Raw genomic sequence first — 20,737 nt, 5'->3', positions numbered from 1 at the left:
AAAATGTAAATACGTAAAGGATTTGGTAATAAAAATGTTTTTTATTTGGAACTTCAGTTAAAAATATGTTCCTCTGAAAACCTTGAGAAACTACAAATAACTTCAATTAAAATAACTATTTCTGGCATGAGATGTGCATCACAGAGACCAACTGGCGGCTTTGGGAATGGTGTCTTGAGGCAGGCTTTGGCTTCCTTGACAACGACCCGCACATCATGACGAGAGACATGCTCGGATGGGATGGGCTCCACCTTTCCCCTAAAGGTAAGCATGTGTTCTCTTCTAGGTTGGCGGATCTCCTCCAGCGGGCTTTAAACTAGGCTCGTCAGGGGAAGGAGAAGACAAGGGAGGAGGAAGCCTTGGACTGCTATACCAAGCAGCACTCATAAGTACAGCCCAGCCTAGACTGACGAGCGGAACATATACACAGGTAAGCAACAGGGGCCAGGGCAATGCTGTGATTAGGGGGCAAGGGCACACATTCACAGGAGGCTTCAAATGCCTCTACACAAATGCTCGTAATATGGGAAACAAGCAGGAGGAACTTACCATCCTGCTAGCTGACACCAACCCAGACATAGTGGGGATCACTGAAACGTGGTGGGACCCAAAGCATGACTGGGCGGTGAATATCAAGGGCTACAGGCTGAACAGGAGGGACAGGACAGGGAGGAAAGGCGGGGGTGTGGCACTCTACATTAAGGAAGAATACACATCCTCATCAGGTAGCACAGAATCAGAGGAGAGGCACAAGGAAGTGCTCTGGGTTAGAATACAACGCAGTCGAGGGGAAAGAGACTTAACAGTGGGGGTCTACTACAGACCACCCAACCAAAGGGTAAAGCTAGACCAGGAATTCTTAAGTCAGCTCAGGAGGGTAATTAGGTCAAAGGGCGTCGTCATCATGGGTGACCTGACATCTTCTGAGAAGAGCAGTCAGCCAGGTCTGACCACTCATGTAGCTTCCTAGCCCAAATGCAGGACCTCCATATAACCCAGGAGGTGCACAGCCCCACCAGAGGAGATGCCTTCTTGGACCTGGTGCTGGCAACGGGTGACTACCTGGTGAGGGGACTGCAGGTACTCGACCACCTGGGCGACAGTGATCATCACCTAATGGAATTCACCATCCAGTGCAAGGTGGCAAAGGCCTGCAGCAAGGCAGTAGCCCTAGATCTCAGGAGGGCGGACTTCAATGACCTAAGGAGAATAGTCAGGGCAGCACGGAGGGGAGGGGAGCCAGGTGTCCAAGAAGAGTGGTTGCTCCGTAAGGAGACAATCATCCAAGCCCAAAGGGAACTAATCCCAACATGGATCAAAGGGAACAGGAGGGCACAAAAGTCCCTGTGGCTCACCAAAAGCATCCAGGAATGTCTCCTAGCTAAAAGGGAGGCGTACACCCAATGGAAGGGAGGGGCCATCACCAGGGACGATTATATTGCAGTTGCTCAGGGATACAGAGGGGCAGTCAGGAATGCCAAGGCGGAGATGGAACTGGGACTAGCTTCCCGGATCAAGGACAACAGGAAGTCCTTTTTCAAATACATAGGGGGCAAGAAGAAGGTACCGGGTAACGTGAGGCCCCTGCAAGACACGCTAGGAAATTTAGTCATCACACCAGATGACAAACCTAACCTATTTAACGACTTCTTTGCCTCCATTTTCCTGAGCAGGCCCCAGGGGAGGCACACCTAGGTCAAGGGACAGGGAGGATCTAGTCAGGGAACTTCTGGAGGGACTGGATGTATTTAAATCAGCTGGTTTGGACTATCGTCACCCCAAAGTGTTGAGGGAATTAGCTGAGGTCATTGTGGGACCCCTGGAACAGCTTTACAAGCACGTGTGGTGCACTGGTGTGATGCCAGAAGACTGGAAGAGGGCTAATGTGGTTCCCATATTCAAAAAAGGGAGGAAGGAGGACCTGGGAAACTATAAGCCAGTTAGTCTTACCTCAATACTGGGTAAGCTGTTTGAGAGAATTATTCTGGGACACGTCCATGAGGGGCCAGCAGGGGAGATTATGCTTAGGGGCAACCGACACGGGTTCATTAGAGGCAGGTCCTGTCAGACCAACCTGGTCTACAACTAGGTCACCAAATCCTTAGATGCAGGGGTAGCAGTGGACAGGCTTTCTAAACTTTCAGAAGGCCTTCAACACTGTCTCTCACCCCATTCTCATTAAGAAACTGGGGGACTGTGGTGTCACCTAAACTCTCAAATGTGTGGCCAACTGGCTGGAGGGCTGCACCCAGAGAGTGGTAGTGGATGGGTCATTTTCAACCTGGAGGGATGTGAGCAGTGGGGTTCCACAGGGCTTGGTCCTCGGGCCCGCACTGTTCAACATCTTCATCAGTGACTTGGACGAGGGGGTAAAAAGCACCCTGTTCAAATTTGCTGATGACACTAAGATATGGGGGGATGTGGGCAGGTGAGAAGGAAGGAATAGGCTACAATCAGACCTAGACAGGTTACAGGGGTGGGTGGACAAGAATAGAATGGGCTTCAACACCCACAAGTGCAAGGTGATGCACCTGGGGAGTAAGGATCAATAGCATACCTACAGGCTGGGGAACTCCCTTCTCATCAGTGCAGAGGCAGAAAAGGATCTTGGAGTCATCATTGATGCCAAGATGAATATAGGCAGGCAGTGTGGGGATGCAGTCAGGAAGGACAACCATACCTTGTCATGCATCCACAGATGCATCTCAAGCAGATTCAGGGAGGTGATACTCCCCCTCTATACAGCACTGGTCAGGCCGCAGCTGGAGTACTGCATCCAGTTCTGGGCGCCACACTTCAAGAGGGATGATTGGGGGCAGCAGGGCAGGCCCTACGAGGACAGGCTACAGGACCTGGACCTGTTCAACTTCCATAAGAGAAGACTGAGGGGGGATCTAGTGGCCTGTCACAATCTAGTCAGGGGGGACCAGCAGGCATTGGAGGAGTCCCTGTTTCCCCGAGCACTACCAGGAATGACTAGAAATAATGGTCAGAAGCTGGCAGAGGGTAAATTTAGATTAGACATCAGGCAGCGCTACTTCACTGTCAGGGTGGCTAGGATCTGGAACCAACTTCCAAGAGAAGTGGTACAGGCTCCTACCCTGGGGATCTTTATGACAAGGCTCGACAATCACCTTGCTGGGGTCGTTTGACCCCAGTACTCTTTCCTGCTATGGCAGGGGGTCAGACTTGATGATCTGCTCAGGTCCCTTCCAACCCTAGTAACTATAACTATGAAACTATGAAAGTGATACTGGGACAAAAGATTTTTTCCCCAAAAAACCAATGGCCAAGAGGCCTAATGATATTTTAAGAATTTGATTCAAAGAATAGGTGATGCCAGGAACCAAATCAAATATAAGTTAAATTTTCAAAGACTGCATTTTTTCATTCAAAACATGGACACCAAAACTTTAAACACATAAATTGCATAGCTGCCTGAACATCATTTACTTCCTAATGTAACAAGTGGCATCTAGGATTATTAGAAATGCATAAAATCAGAAGAAAAAGCTTTCATGTGTATAATTCCAGCTTGCTTAGTTTGTACATTCTGTAGTGCCATGCCACCTCCACCCTGCTAAAGAGGAAGGCAACCTCCCCCCATCTGTACATATCTAACGCTGGGTGGAGAGGCAGGACCCTTTAGCCAGGAACCTCTGACTTTGGTCCTAGGAGTGCAGGCACATCCCAGTCAAAATCCCTAGCCTTGGCTGTAGCCAATACTCAATGTCTCTAAGGAAGGCTTACAAACACCCTGACATATACGAGAAATCGGGGGGAAAGGGCAGGGCAAAGCCAAAAAGCATGGAAAATACCTATAGCAGAACATGGGCACAGCTTTTCTTAGACCATCCCTGACCAATGGCTGACCAACCTCTTCTTGAACACCTCAGGTGACAGAGAGTCCATAACTTCCATAGGCAGTCTATTCTACTGCCTCACTATTCTAACAGTGAAGAAATTTGTTTTTTGTTCTTTCTGGATATCCAATCTAAATGCATTTTGCTGTAACTTCAAGTCATTGGTCCACACTGTCCTCTCTTCAGCAAGAGAGAAAAGGTGCTTCCCCTCTTAGAATCATAGAAAATTATGGTTGGAAGGGACCTCAGAAGGTCATCTAGTCCAACCCACTGCTAAAGCAAAATCAGCCACAACTAGATCATCCAGCCAAGGCTTTGTCTAGCTAGGTCTAAAAGGGCTCCAAGGAGGGAGATTCTACTATCTCTCTGGGTAGCCTCTTTCAGTGCTTTACTACCTTCTGTATGAGAAAGTTTTTCCTAATATCTAATTTAAACTTCCCTGGCTACAAGGGGAGACTATTGCTCCTTGTTCTGTCATCTGCTACCACTGAAAACAGTCTAGGTACATCCTCTTTGGAACCAATTTTCAGGTAGTTGAAGGCTGCTTTTAAGTCCCCTCTCAGTCTTCTCTTCTCCAGACTAAATAAGCCCAGCTTCCTCACCCTCTCCTCATAAGTCATGTGCCCTAGATGCCTCTGCATTTTCATTTCCATTGGACTCCCCCCTATTTGTCCACATCCTTTTTGGAATGGGAAGGGGTTCTACACTGGACACAGTACTTCAGATGTGGCCTCACCAGTGCCATATAGGGAGGAATAATCACTCCTTTGATCTGCTGGCAACAGTCCTATTAATGCAGCCTGGTATGTTGTTAGCCTTCTTTCCAGCAAGGGCAAACTATTGGCTCATATCCATCTTGTTGTCCACTGTAACCCTCAGATCCTGTTCCACAGAGCTGCTGCTTAGCCAGTTTGTTTCCAGCCTGTCTCAATGTGCAGGACTTTGCACTTATTCTTATTGAACCTCATGAAATTTTTTTGGTCCTATCCTCCAATTTGTATAGGTCTCTGAATCCTAACCCTACCCTCTGGCTTACAGGCAGTCCTCGGACTTACAACACAGTTGGTTCCTGAAAACCACATCTTAAGTCGAAACGTTGTAACTCGGAACCAATTTTCCCAGAAGTAACAATGTTAAAATGGGGGATTGTCTCCTGAGCCAAGGCCCAATACCCTATTTTCACCAAAAATACCCCAGAATTTTGTACTTGATCAATTATAGATGAATAATATAGCTACATTAATATATTTATATTGTAAATAGCAATTATATTGATTTGGAAGGACTTCTTTGAGGTGACTTTGCTGGACTTTTTGAAGGGTTCTAGGTTGGATTTTTGAAGGGTTCTTGGCTGGAGTCTTCTCAGAAGTCTTGGCTGCAGGTTTTTCTGGAGTCTTGTCTGCTTTCTAAAAGAAATTGCCCAAGGAAGTTTGGACAGATGTTCTCCAGGGGCACGAGCAATGCAGAGAACTTGTTCACTGGCATAGCGTCACAACGGATCAAGTGTTGTAAGTTGAAACTGACATAAAATTGAACAAGGTGTCAATCTATAAATGTTTTAAGTGTGAAATGTTGTAACTCGAAACGTTGCAAGTCGAGGACTGCTAGTATCTATTACTCCCCCCTGCTTGGTGTCATCTGCAAATTTGCTAAGGGTACACCCAATCTCATCTTTCAAATTGATGACAAAGAAAGATCTTGTTTATGGCAGCCCTTTAAGTATTTGAAGATTGCTTTCATGTCCCCTCTTAAGTGCTTTTTCTGCAAGCTTGAACATGCCTAGCTCCTTTTTCCTCTCTTATGACTTGCCTTCCAAAGACCTTTATCATCTTTGTTGCCTGCCTCTGGACCTTTTCTAACTTCTCCACATCTTTTTAAAAATGTGGAGCCCAGAACTGAACACTGTATTCCAGATGGGCCTAACCAGTGCTGAGTAGAGAGACATTATCACCTCACAAGTCTTGCACCAAATGCTTTTATTGATGAATCTCAAAATGACATTTGCGTCTTGTGTTATTTTATCATGCTGCAGACTCATAGTTTCATAGTTTCTAGGGTCAGAAATGACCTGAACAGATCATCAAGTCATACTGAGTCTGTGATCTACCAACACTCCCAAGTCCTTTTCTATAGTGTTGCCATCCAGCCAAGTATCACCCATTTTATATTTCTGTTTTTGATTATTCCTCCCAATGTATAGCACCTTGCATTTTTCCGTATTGAACTGAATCCTGTTAGCTTTAGCCCAACTTTCCAATCTTCTCAAGAACCTTCTGAATTGCACTAGTATCCTCTAATGTGTTTACAGTCCTTCCTAGTTTTGTGTTGCCTGCAAACTTGCTCAAGAAGCTTTCAATGCCAGCATCTAAATTATAATAAACACATGGGCACTGGGCTAAGGACAGACTCCTGTGGGACTTCACTCAAAACCTTCTACCATTCTGACACAGACCTGTTAACAGTTACCCTTTGCTTGTGGCTATTGAGCCAGTTATCTATCTACCCTGTCATAGTTTTATCTAGCCCACATTTCTCTAATTTATTTGTAAGAAGGTGCTGTGGGACCTGGTCAAAAGCCTTGCTGAAGTCCAGTAATATGAATACAAATATGAGTATAATAGGAATATAAAAGAGAGGTTCCAGAACAGGTTGTACCTGTAACTAGTTTCAACTCTGTTTTTCTTTGTTTGTTTTTTTACTTAACTCTCCCCCCACCTTTTTAAATAGTTACATCAAATGTCCTTTTACCAAAGACATGCTTTCAGAATAGAAGTTAAGTGTGGCTGTAAATACATGAGTTGCCATGTAAAAATGTAGGTCTGGATGATCAAAATGACTTGGATAGAACATAGGCATCTAAGTCCATGAGGAACTCCACAAAACGGTCAGTTAGCTTCTTGGGGCCCAGCAATCCATAGACGCTAAGTTTCCAGCACTAACTAAAGCTCCCAAATTATCTAAAGGTCTAGAACTGAGATTTACTGGGCTGTGGTGTGCTAGGTATCTCTGAGTCCATGTCACAAGATTGACAAATGAGATGTCTTCATGCTCCCATTCTTGGTGGAGACATTTACCTGATGCACACAAGGACTGCCTAAGCTACATGCGAACAGTATAGAGTTCAGCACAAAAAACAGCAGCTACAGTCACTTTCACTGTAAAGATTAAGGGAGAAAGAGGTGGTGGTCATTTGTGCTCAATTGCTTTATGATAGGCTATGTAATAGCAGTCTTCACTGCTCTTGTTGCGGCTGTTGCAATGTGCAGACAATTACTCATGATTCATTGAGCCAAACTGAGAGAAAAAGACTTGTTCCTAATGATGAGGGCTGAGCTCTAAGAGGGAGTCCTGGATCCTGGTGTCTGGCAACCACATAGAATGTCATGTCTAGATTTTTTTTTTTAATGAAACTCTTACAATTATATTGTTAAACTGTGAGTAGTGGATCTGGTGCGGGGGGCGTTGAGTTTAATGGTGCAGCTGCTTGTACCTTTTTGGATTGTCTGATTGCAGCAGTTTCCAGGGAATTTTTTAAAACCCTAAAGCAAATGAACCCCCCTCCATCTTCCCCTTGGTGCTCAGAGTCACAGCCACTTCTCTCCTCCACCTGCTGCTGCTGCTTTCCCTGCTGTCCTGTGGACAGAAGCACTTGAGCCACTTCTGCCTGCCCCAGCTGAGCTGCATGAGGATTAGATACAACTGGGGATGGGGACAGTGGCAACAGCATGATGGGAAAGTACTTTCCCCCTCCCTGCTTGGTCCCCCAGGAGCAGGAGTGGGGATAGGGAACCCATCCCCTCTGCTGTCCAGTCCCAATCTTCAGCCCAGCCCCATGCATTCCAGTAGGGGCAAACAGAAGTGACTCTGGAGCTTCTCCCATCCCTCAGGACAGCAAGCAACAGTGGTTAGTGGAGGAGGAGTAAAAGGGAAGGGGAAGAGAGGGAAAGGGAAGGGAAGGGGAAGAGGAAGGGAAGGGACATGCTTCTGAGCACCAAGGGAAAGTGAGGAGTATATTTCACCTGCTTTATTGACTTAAAGAAGTCCCTGAGGGTTCCTGTGTCATCTGCAATTGTAAAGGAAGCTGGGAGCTGGGGTGCAAGTGCCACAGTTGCAGTAAAAACCACTGCTCCCTCACTCCCTCTTGGGAAATCCTGGATCCTGCCCTGGAAACTGAAGTAATGCATCCCTAGTCTTCTCTTGCCTTCAGCCTCCTTCAGTATTTGCCATCATTTTGTTTCCTATCTACACTTCTTTAAGCTACAGGCCATACATTAGTTTCAGTAAAGCAAATTCAGAGAGGACTTGCTTAAAATACAGAACTATGAAGGCTATTAAAATCCTTAAAACATCCTACAAAATTACCAATTTTATTTTTTTAAGAAGCACAAACTTAAATTTATCTGAGAGAGGGATTTTAATTTAAACTTTCTGTTTAAAGAGTAAATATTAAAATATGGAATATGCTGTATTCTCCTTAATTCCTTCGGGCTAAAATGTAGTGCTCCGTAAAATGGTTCCAATGAAATCAATGCTTAATACAAGTAGTTGCTTCAGATTGTAAGGGTTTTGTCTTGCCTATATATTTCACTTCATATACATAGGAAAAACAGCACTGACAGAACCAAGAACATGAAGGAAGCTGTGTTCATATTTCTATAGTATCATTTCCTTCATAAATCCATTTCCTTCCATAAGTCTCTGTGTGTAGTCCAGAACATGCTTTCTGCAGTGCTTTTGCCCTTGTTTGCTTTAGTCTCAATTCAGCAATCCATCTCTTTTTTTCAACAAACCCTGTGTTTAAATGCTTTGTGGAACTGTCACGTAAGTTAACAAATGAATCATCTTTACTGAAATGTTAAGGTATATTATAACTGTATCTTTCCCACAGAAGGGATCCAGATAGTTAATAGGAATTTTTATACAACTCTTCCTAAGTTAAGAAAGCTGACAAAGCTTTTATACACTTAAATGACAGTTAAGTTTATCGCAGTTGTGCCTAACTGCAGTCTGCAGAATCATTCCTTTTCCAACAGAAGAAAGGAGTGTTTGCATACAATGTATTAGTTATATCATTTTAGTATCATTTCAAAGTAATGTTGAACCTGTAAATTCACAGTAAGGATATTTTAGCCCTATCATGACCATTTTAATGTCAATAGGATTCCTAAAAAGTATTCACTTGTAGAGGAGGAATGAACAGCAACTATGCACATGTGGAAAAATATTGTCCACAATTTATACTTCATGAAATATATTAGGCAATCTACATAATAACAACACTGAAAATCACAAGGCAGAAATGTTTTCAATAGCTTATCTTATATCTGGCTGAGATCTGTCCTGAAAAGTTAATTTCATCTCAGTAGGATGTTTTATTTCATTTTAAAGATTTCATGACAAACTAAATGTATTGTCTATTTAACATTTCTTAAAGTTAAATCTGAAAGTCTAGAAGTTTAGAAATATTCCTTGAATCAATACGTGCCTTCCATTTCTGGTCCTACATCTTTGAGGCAATTGTGAGATATCATGAAAGAGAATTTGCTATTTACAGTCAGGTGCTCTATGTTTAAAGAATAATGTATACTCTACAATACTGTTCTGGAGACTTAAACTTTCATCTGCTCTGCAGAGTGAATCCCATTGAGCAATACAGATTTTATTAAACATCAGGGCACTCCTGTTCCTGTAGGACAGGTGGAGCATAAGGTTCTTTCATTGTATTTTCATAAATCACAGTTATGAATTATGCAGCACCAAAGACAAAGATGAAAGTTCATATGCCACACAAGTGGCAATAATGGAGTCAAATCCTCTCTTCATTAATGGATGGGACCAACTAGAGGTCAATGCAAAGCAAAGTGTTTAACCTAAGCTTCATTTTAAATATAGGAGTAAGTTACTCAATTGCTTCTTTTTTATAATATTAGGCCATTAGCACATTATATTCAATGCAAAATATATAATACATGAGCACTGACTTAACCCCGGCTGTAAGGAAATATTATTTTGTGAATGGCAGGAAAAAAGTAAAACAAAGAAAAATATTATTATAAAAATCTTAATTCCTTTTAATTTTAATATATTAAACTGGGAATATATTTACTGCAGAAGATTAATTGTATATTTATTATTCTTACATTTCTATTCCTATGTCTGCTCCAAGACTACAGGATACAATCATGGTCTTAGAGGTTTTAAGAATATCAGTTTAAAAACTAGTTACCGATTACTCCTGCTTCTTGCTTGATTTGACTTTGCCTATTCCCCCATATAGAATATACTTTTTACTTGTACAATTTGAGATTTTTTTTTTAAGGCTGGGAGATACAGAAACAATAATCTGTGTCCAAATGACAATCCTCAGTACTTTTTTAGATCTTTCACATGTACCCTAGGTGGAACATAACCAGGGATCCTATTTTCTCTGTTAAAAAATCCAAAAATCCATGCCAATTGCTTCCTGCTGCCAATTGCCATGCTCAATGGCACCCTGTAGCACCAGATTGTTTTGTTTTTCTGTTTGCAAGTTATTTTGCTTTCTTTCATAAGCCACCCTAAACCTTTGCTGGAAAGGGCAGCATATAAAGAATTCAGCTGGATTTTGAAGGGCAATGGGCTATGTACTTCTGCAGCTTATAGCACAATGTGATAAAAAATGCAAAAATCTCTCATTAAAAAATCCTAAATCCATGTTTTTCCATAATTAAAATGAAACACCACTATATAAATATCAGTTGAACAAAATATTTTATTGCTATATTTACAATTTTAAAGCTATTTGGAAGCCTACCAGTGTCTCAAATCATTTTAATAAAATACATTCTAAATGCCTATATAATTTGGCATTTGATTTTCATTTTTTTATCATGGAGAATCAGAGCTCCCTCTGCCCCCTTCACTCACCAGGATGCAAGGCCAACTGCAGCTTCCCCCACCCCCGCTCAGCTGTTTTGTAGTGCTGAGCAGCCCTGATTTGCTGGTGCCCTGCACTCCTAAGCCACAGCTCCCCCAGCTCTACGGGTGCCCCTCACTCCTGACGCAAAGCCCTTGCTTACCTCTCACTCTCTCCCTTCCAGGATGCAGGTCTAACTGCAGCTCTCTCCCCAGATGCTTTCTAGTGCTGAGCAGCCCCTGACACGCTGGTACCCTGCCCCTGCCCATGCCATTTCCCTTCACTCCCAAGCCACAGACCTCCTAGCCCTGCTAGTAACCCTCACTCCTGAACTGGAGCCTCTGTATGCCCCAAACTAGCTCCATAACAGCAGCAGCTCCCCCCCTACACCAGGCCATGGGTCCAGCTGCAGCTGTCCCCACCACTGCTTTATGGCTCTGAGCAGTGCTGGCCCCTGCTTTTCTGCTCCCTGTGCCCATGCCAAGGCCCCAGTTGCTCCCATGTGCTTTCTGGGAAGCCCTTGACTGAGCCCCTACCTCTACAGACCGGCCTCCCCCTGCACAGGTTGCTCTAGGGGGGGCAGGGGATCTCCAGGCTTGGCTTTGGCAGCCACTTCTACCCAAAATGCTCCCCCACCTCTCTCATAGAATCATAGAAGTAGGGTCGGAAGGGATCTTGTAGATCTTCAAGTCTGACCCCCTGCCTGGGCAGGAGAAAAAACTGGGTTCAAATGATCCCAGCTAGGTAGGCATCAAGCCTCCTCTTAAAGACCCCCAGGGTAGGAGCCAGCACCACTTCCCTTGGAAGTTGGTTCCAGATCCTTGCTGCCCTAACTGTGAAGTAGTTCTTATGGAGTAGTTCTGTCTCTCATATACACACACCCCTGCTGTCACCCCCAGCCCATCATGCATACACATAGACCCTGATGCCACCTCAATTCCCACCCTATGCTCATCACCCCTTACCCCACTGCTACTTCCATACTCCCACAACCCATCACAGCCCCGCCCCTCCCCACAAGCGGTTCCTGCCAGGTCAGAGCCATGTGTCCCAGCGCTGGTACAGTGCAGCAGCTGCCCTTGTGGCTGCAGCCCTTTCTGGCAGGTTCTGTCCTGTCCAGTGGCTGGGCATGTAGGGATGCTGCTTGGGTTCCCTCACACTGGCCTGAGACCACCTGCAGACCCCTCCCCACTCCTGCAGACCCCTGCCCTGCCCCCTGCCCACCCTGCTGGCTCTGACCTCAGGCCCCCCTTCCGCCAGGCAGTGTGATCCTCACCTGACCCACTGGTTCCCCTCAACTGACTCTGACTCCCAGACCCCAAAAAGCTGCAGGAGGGAAAGTGAGTCTGAGCCAAGCTTGGCTGACTCAGACTTTCAGGCCCTGTACCCATCCCTTCTGGACAGGACTTGGGGTTTCCTAAGCCTGGAGCTCTGCCAGCCTGAAGAGAGCTGTCTACAAAAGGGACAATGTGCATTTTTCTCATTTAAATGGGAAAACCCTCATTTTTCCATGTTTTTCCATGGGAAATGGAAAACCTGGATCCCTAATCCTAAATTAAGCCGGTGAACTTTTCTGATAAAACCTTTTATTTTATTTTTTTAAAATTATTATTACTATTAATTTTTTTAATGAATTTGGGTTTTTCAAATTATTCAAAAAAATGAGTGTAAATAACTTACCATGACTTCATTATTTTTCATTCAAAACTATCCTTTATTTTTAAATGCCCTTCTTTCTTTTAATGTTCAGAAGCAGTCATTTTCTAAGGTGCAGTCCAGATCATCACCATCCATTTTGTATTTGGGCATTTGATTGTTCTTTCTTAAGTCCAGTACTTTGCAGTTGTTCTTACTGAATTTCTCAATACTTGTTTAAGACCATTTTCAGAGGTACAGTGACCTCACTGAGTGTCTGATACACTGATTGGTACTATGCTGCCCTGCCTGGTTCCTATGGCTATGCAGAGACTGCCATAGCAAAGACTCTTGGGTGGCAATTCCGGTGCTCCCTTGAAGTTGGGGCCTGGATATGGTGGCCTGCTTGCCCTGCCCTATTTATACTACTGACACATTTTTATAGTTTATCAAGATCATTTTAATCATTTAGACACTTAAACCTCCAGCATCTACTATTTGACCAAGCTTAGTCTTGATGGCAAACTTCCTAAGTATATGCTCATTTCCAATCTCCAAGTTATTAATCAAGGTATTAAACAGGTCCAGATTCAGGAAGGACCTTTGGGTGACCCTAAATAATACCTTCTTCTAGTCTCACATTGAGCCATCAGTGGACATATCTACATGTTTATTAATGCACTGTAGTTCATTAAGTTTAGTAGCTGTAATAACAGGTACTAACTCACTGTGCAGTAACCAGCGCTACTGCACGGTATCATGAACGCACAGCTTTTTTGACACTAATGCACAGTTAGACTAATTTTATTGCATATTAGCATGGCTTTTGCCATGATGTGTTAATGGACAGTAGAATTAGTCTACTGCGCATTTAGCGTCTTGTGTAGAGGTGCCCAGTGACTAGTGTTTGAATGGCCAATTATGCTTCCATCTCATAGTAGGTTTTATCTAAAATGTACATAGGATACCCACGCCTCTTAGTTTACTTATGATAATGCTGTGGGAGATATTTTCAAAAATCTTGCTAAAGTTGAGGTACCCACTTCTCTCCTCACATTCACAACACTTGTCACCTTGTCAGTGAAGGACATTAATATGCTCAATTCCTTTTCTACATGATCAAAAAGATATTCATAAATAGAATTTTTCAGCTTTTGAGGTAAATATGCATTTATTACTAAATATATTTATAAACATTAGTGAATGCCATGAAGGAAGGAAGCAGAGATTTACTATCTCCTATAATATTAAAAATAGAGAATAAATGATTTAATTACTAGGTAGTAGGTTTTAAATACACAAAAGGAAGTTCTTTTTTCACACAATGTGCAATTAACTTGTGGAACTCACTACTACAGGATATTGTGAAGGCAGACAATTTATCCCAATATAAAGGAGACTACAAACATTCATGGAGGATGGATCTACCAGTGGCTATTAAACATAATTAAGTTAGAGAAGCAACTTCCACATTAAAACATCCTAAGCCTCTAATGCTAGAAGGTGTAGAAAAAAAGGACAAGGAACAGATGATACTGGATAGCTCCTACATACATACTCTTTCCTTTAGCATCCACTCTCCTTACTGTGAGAGACAGAATACTAAGCCTATCACCATTAAGAAGAAAGATCATCAGTTAGTGCCAAACTCAGTACTGAGAAAGCAGTTGGTGGTAAATGTGAGTACAAGTACCACTGCTTTTAAGTACTGTTTTATTCTTATCAGTATTTTCCACCATTTTTCAAACTCAGAGACAATTTCAGTGTTCTAATAATTCATTTTCTTTGTGGGAATTGTGTGACTCCTGTTTCAAAATACATCTGATTGTTGTGGGTGCACCCCAAAGCTTCTAAAGAGAACTAGGTGAGATTTTTCTAACCCTGAATCAGTGACAAATATATCCTGTCATGGTCTTCTATGCTGAATACATTCCAGTAAATATTGGAGCTCCAATGCATTATGTGTTCTCTTGGGCTTTATCCCTCCTTTCCTCCCCCTTCCTCCCCACCCCCCACTGATGTCTCCCGATGGCCCAGAGGTATAGCCTCTTCATTTCCAGATTAAAACTTATCTTTTGGGGATTGGAGTAATTTTTTTTTCTGTGATTGCTCAATTTGAGCATCATATGTCCTAATTTCTGACTACAGAATGAAAAGACATAGCAAAATCCCAGGATGTCGTTCTCCCCTTGTACTCGGCCTTGGTGAGGCCGCAGCTGGAGTACTGCGTCCAGTTTTGGGCTCCACAATTCAAAAACGATGTGGAGAAGCTTGAGAGAGTCCAGAGGAGAGCCACGCGCATGATCAGAGGTCAGGAAAACAGATCTTACGATGATAGGCTGAGACATGGGACTCTTTAGCTTGGAAAAGCGTAGGCTCAGTGGTGATCTGATGGCCACCTATAAGTTTATCAGGGGTGACCACCAGGATCTGGGGGAATGTTTGTTCACCAGAGCGCCCCAAGGGATGACTAGGTCGAACGGTCATAAACTCCTGCAAAACCGTTTCAGGCTGGACATAAGGAAGAATTTCTTTACTGTCCGAGCCCCCAAGGTCTGGAACAGTCTGCCAGTGGAGGTGGTTCAAGCACCTACATTGAACACCTTCAAGAGTAAATTGGATGCTTATCTTGCTGGGATCCTATGACCCCAGCTGACTTCCTGCCCTTTGGGCAGGGGGCTGGACTCGATAATCTCCCGAGGTCCCTTCCAGCCCTGATGTCTATGAAATCTATGAAAAAGACGGATTCATCAAAAGTGTATCCTGCCCTGAAATACCTCTGTACCTGTCAGTTAAGGGCAATCAAGCTACCACATGAAGGACAACAAAGCATTTTACTGCTTTGATTATAATAAAAATGTTTATGGATTAAATTGATAATAATTCTTTTATATTTACAAATTCAGTAGTGCACTATATTTCAACCATAATATGGCGTCACTGAATACCATTGTTAGCTACACAATCCATTAGAAAAATCTCAAATCTCTGTTATACAAAATAAATATATTTTGTTTTTGTGTTTAAAATCAATGGGTTATTAATTTAGTCCCCATTTCCCAATTGCAACCACACCACTTAATTAAATGTAGGATTCTTTCCAATACAAGGTAAAGCCAAAACACAGCAAGGTATTACAGACAAAACAGAAAATGCTCTCATATACAAAACATAAAAGCAACACTTTAAAATGATTGTTGTATGGCAAAATGAAAAAGAACTATTATAATTGATGAGTGAACATAGCCCCAAAGTCCAACAAAAATCTTGCATCATGGAGTATGGGTAGATTATGCAATAATTTGAGGTTTACTTTGTTACCAATGTCCACAGGAATGCGCCTAAATGATGGGTACCTAATCCTGTGGACTTTATTTGACAGGTTGAATTTAATTATGTCAGAAAAATGTGTATTTTGTTTCATTAAAAAAAAAATTATAAATTAGAAAATGCTTTTTTTTAAAGAAATGAACAATAACTTCCTATTTTCATGTTGGCTGTTAACAATGAAGGTTGTATGATACTGTCATCCTTGTAAATTTCATCCCCTTCTGCTTTCATTGAATTTTTATGGACACTCATGGAGGACTTCACGTGTTTAGTTCTATCACGCTGTAAACTTGCACCTTTTTGCAAAGTGAAAACATTACGTTTCACATGACAGTTAAAATAAGCGTGTCAACTAATTTTTCATTCAAATGGAGTACAAGGATGAACAGTTAAGGTTGTTTTCAGAACATTTAATGTTTGGGTGTGTTTGTTTTATTTAACAGAAATAAATTACATGGAACTGAATTGAAATGTATGAGCATGATGAGTAATTACCATACTACTTCATACCTGTGATTTTCTTTCTTGCCTAAATATGGCATTTGTGTTATCCACTTTTGCTTTCTGGAATAGTTTATGATGAAACCATGCTTTCAAAGGAGGCTCGGGTTCACGAGGGTAAAGGAAAATTGTTGAGCTTGCACATGAAAATATAAGAATGCTTTGATATCAGTCTCTTCTAATCTCACTTTCTTGGTTTAGCAGCAATTAGTGAATATATATACATCCCCTGGAAGTTAGAGTTTTTAGAATACTTATTCTTGACATGAAATATTAAGCTTATTTTCTGAAAACTTTTATTAGGTTCAAAATATAAACAATACAAGAAATCATAAACCATCTAAAAAAAATCAGCTCTGTGCAAAAAACACTAATCGTTTTATTTTACTTTCTATACATAATAATCTAATCTTGAAATAGCAGAGGCATAGAAAACGGTAATTTTCATGGTATGAATGCTTCTCTTAGTTTTCAACCTGTAGAAGACCCAGCTATGGAAGTAAAAAGTGCAGCTTTCCTGAAAATTCCAGATAATGACAAGTACATTTCACAACCATTTCTATCTGGCTATCCAATAAGGCTCTGGACTGCAAGTCAGCATATCCCTACATTCAAGCACGATAACAGGGTACATTCACGATACATTCAGGGTACGATACAACAGGGTACGATAACACGATACATTCGAGCAGGTCCAGGGAGGTGATCCTCCCCCTCTATGCGGCACTGGTCAGGCCGCAGCTGGAGTACTGCGTCCAGTTCTGGGCGCCACACTTCAAGAGGGACGTGGACAATATGGAAAGAGTTCAGAGGAGGGCCACTCGTATGATCAGGGGTCAGCAGGGCAGGCCTTATGAGGAGAGGCTACGGGACCTGAACCTGTTTAGCCTCCACAAGAGAAGGTTAAGGGGGGACCTTGTGGCCTGCTACAAACTGGTCAGGGGGGATCAGCAGGTATTGGGGGAGTCCCTGTTCCCCCGTGCGCTGCCAGGAGTGACCAGGAATAACGGTCACAAACTGGCGGAGGGTAAGTTTAGATTAGATATTAGGAGGCGCTACTTCACAGTCAGGGCGGCTAGGGCCTGGAACCAGCTTCCAGGGGAAGTGGTGCAGGCTCCTAGCCTGGGGATTTTTAAAAGGAAGTTAGATGAGCACCTTGCCGGGGTCATCTGACCCCGGTGCTCTTTCCTGCTAAGGCAGGGGGTCGGACTAGATGATCTACCTAGGTCCCTTCTGACTCTAGCTACTATGAAACTATGAAACTATGAAACAAAACTTGCTCCATGTCCTCCCATTGCTTCCAAATACTATACAAATTATCTGTCTTGAATGGACAGCTTCCAAACTACTGCACCTGGCAGCACAATTTGGGGAGGAGGTAAGCAGCCAACAGTAGCAAAAAAAAGGTTAGAGACTACTTAGAAAAGCTGGACATGTGCAAGTCCATGGGGATGGATGTGATGCCCCAAGGGTACTGAGGGAGCTGGCTTATGTGATGGCAGAGCCACTGGCTATTATGTCTGAAAACTCATGGTGCTTGGGAGAGGTCATGGACGATTGGAAAAGAGCAACTAGAGTGCCCATCTTTAAGAAAAGGAAAAAGGAGGACCTGGGGAACTATAGGCCAGTCAGCCTCACCTTGGTCCCTGGAAAAATCATGGACCAAGTCCTCAAGGAATTCATATCTAAGCACTTGGAAGAGAAGAAAGTGATTAGGAACAGTCAGCATGGATTCACCAAAGGTAAGTCATGCCTGACCAACCTGATTGTCTTCTATGACAAGATGACTTGCTCTGCGGATGTGGGGACAGAAGTGGACATGATATTCTTTAATTTTAGCATGGCTTTTAATATGGTCTCCCACAACATTCCTGCAAGCAAGCTAAGAAAGTACAGGTTGGAAGAATGGACTATACAATGGACAGAAAACTGCCTAGAGTATCAAGCTCAATGGGTAGTAATTAATGGCTTTATGTCTAGCTGGCAGCTGGTATCACATGGAGTGCTCCAGGGGTTGGTCTTGTTCAACATCTTGGAAGATGAGATGGAGTACACCCTTAGCAAGTTTGTGGATGACACTAAGATAGTGGGGGTAGTAGATGTGCTAAAGGGTAGGGCTAGGAGTCAAAGAGACTTAGACAAAATGAAGGATTGAACCAAAAGATATATCATGAAATACAACAAAGAGAAATGCAAAGTCTTGCACTTGGAACAGAACAATCCCATACAGAGGTACAGGGTGGGACAGACTGGCTAAGCAGTAGCTCTGAAGAAAAGGACCTGGGGGTTACAGTGGACAACATGCTGAATATGGCCCAACAATGAGCCCTTGTTGTGAAAAACGGTAACAGCATACTGGGCTGCATTATAGGACTTTTGCCAGCAGATTAAGAGAAGTGATTATTTCCTTCTTTTTGGCACTGGTGAGGCCACATATGGAATACTGCGTCCAGTTTTTCCCCCTTCCCCCCCAGTACAGATAGGATATGGATAAATTGAAGAGAGTCCTGCGCAGGGCAAAGAAAATGGTTTGGGAGCTGGAGCACATGACTTCTGAGGACAGGCTGAGGAAACTGGGCTCTTTTAGTTTGGAACAGAGAAGACAGAGGGGATTTAATAGCAGCCTTCAGTGCCCTGAAGGATGTTTCCAAAGAGGGTGGATCTAGACTGTTCTCCATGGCGGCAGATGAGAGAACAAGTAATAATGGTCTCAAGTTGTGGAGAGGTTAATTTAGGTTAGATATTAGGAAAACTTTCTCACTAGGAGGGTAGTAAAGCACTGGGACAGGTTACCCAGAAAGGTTGTGGGATTGCAATTCTTGGAGACTTTTAAGCCCTGGGTAGCCAAAGCCTTGGCTGGGATGATCTAGTTTGGGCTGGTCCTGTTTTTAGTAGGGGGTTGGATTCGATGACTTTTGAGGTCCCTTTCAACCCTAATTTTCTATGATTCTATGACTGTTTGCTATCCAGCCAAGAGAAGAAATGGGTCTCTCTCAAGATAATGGAATGCTGAATGGCAAGCATAGCTGCAGATAAATTACTGCTGATATCACTCTTTAGGAATCTTCCAGAAAAAAGGAATGAAGCCACAAATGAATAAACCTATCAATTCCAGTGACAGTAAGCAAATGTCAACAATATATTGTATTTAAAATATCAAATGTAGATAAAATATCTAAGAGTCAGTATGAATGGAAGAATTATATGCTAGGAAATGATCCACTATCACCACAAGACCAAAACCCACATCAACTGGAATTAAACACATCAAAGTAGTATTGTATATACATTTGAACTTTGTAGAAGTATTTTAAAATTTTGTCCTATAGTTGCATATCATTTCAATTTGTTAATCATTTATTTAAATAAAATCATACACTGCTTTTAGAAAATGACTTCTTAAATACTTTCAAAGTTGGTAAAACATAACTAACCTCTATTTTCTTACTTTAAATTCAGTCATCAGAAAGCTCCAACACAGTGGTTTTTAACCTTTTTTCAGTTGCAGACCCCTAAATAATTTTGAATGGATGTGTGGGCCCCTTGGAAAATTTTGAATGGAGGTGCAGATATCTTTGAATTGTGGGTATTCACATACTTCTGATTGATCGTAGTCATTTTTCACAAAAAGACAGTCTACAGACCCCCAGGCATCTACAGACCATAGATTGATAACCACTGCTCTGGCACAGAGAAAACCTTCAGCATCTAAACATGCTTTACAGTTTACTTTGCTTTCCAGCAATTTAAAAATTTTAACATAACAGTACCTGGTAGGCTTGCAGCAGCTTATCAGCAAATTGATTTATTTCTGATAATAGCAGACATATAATAGATTTTCTTAAAACGTTGCACTTTCCCAGCAAAACAAGCGCTTGGGACATAGAATACTGCACCTGAAACTGAATATAAGAATCAATAAGTTCAATGTTTTTAAACATTTTTATAGAACTCTGGCTTGTATAATTCTTTTACTCTTAAATAATTTTACTTAAAAAAGGACATTTTATATGTCAACAGAAAGAGAGAGGAACACATAGGGAAAAAAAGAAATCTTACTTTTTCTGACAAGTAAAGATTACTAGCTCCTATCCATTATAAAAAAGTCCAAGTTCCTCAAAGATTAGAACCTTAATCTGGAAAATCCAACTCATTTGAGTACTTATTCTCAAGAAACTTACAGTTTCTTGAGACAAAGTCAAACTTTCAACATCTTGTACACAGTCAAGCATTCTGTCAGGACTTTAAAAAAATCAGGGCAGAATATTCAGGAGATGGTGCTAAGATGGTGAGGGATGCCTTGGCCACCAAAAGTTATAAAAATTAGTTCAATTTAAATAGAAAACAATGATTTGTACTCATTTCCACTGAAGCTCCTAAACTGCATTTCAGACTAATAAAATTACTGTAATTTCCGGTGAGTTAGCTAAGTCGATGGTCTCCAAACTTTTTTGATTACGCACCCCTATCAGTAAAATATTTTTGAACATGCACCCCCAACATATGTATATTT

At 42.3% G+C, this 20,737-nt stretch overlaps 1 protein-coding gene across 1 annotated transcript in view; it reads right to left on the bottom strand.

Moving 5' to 3' along the window:
• Window positions 1-20,737, bottom strand: part of MEI4 (meiotic double-stranded break formation protein 4) — a 185,110-nt gene that overhangs the window by 63,263 nt on the left and 101,110 nt on the right. The window contains exon 4 of the mRNA XM_090064505.1: window positions 19,995-20,126. Coding sequence (XP_089920631.1) covers window positions 19,995-20,126 — 132 coding nt within the window. The remainder of the gene's footprint in view (window positions 1-19,994; window positions 20,127-20,737) is intronic.

The sequence above is a fragment of the Crocodylus siamensis genome, chromosome 1, assembly GCF_052110815.1.
Source record: "Crocodylus siamensis isolate JL-2025a chromosome 1, ASM5211081v1, whole genome shotgun sequence".
Lineage (NCBI taxonomy): Eukaryota > Metazoa > Chordata > Crocodylia > Crocodylidae > Crocodylus > Crocodylus siamensis.
The sequence above is the reverse complement of the archived record's forward strand: the minus strand, read 5'-3'. Positions and strand labels throughout refer to the sequence as shown.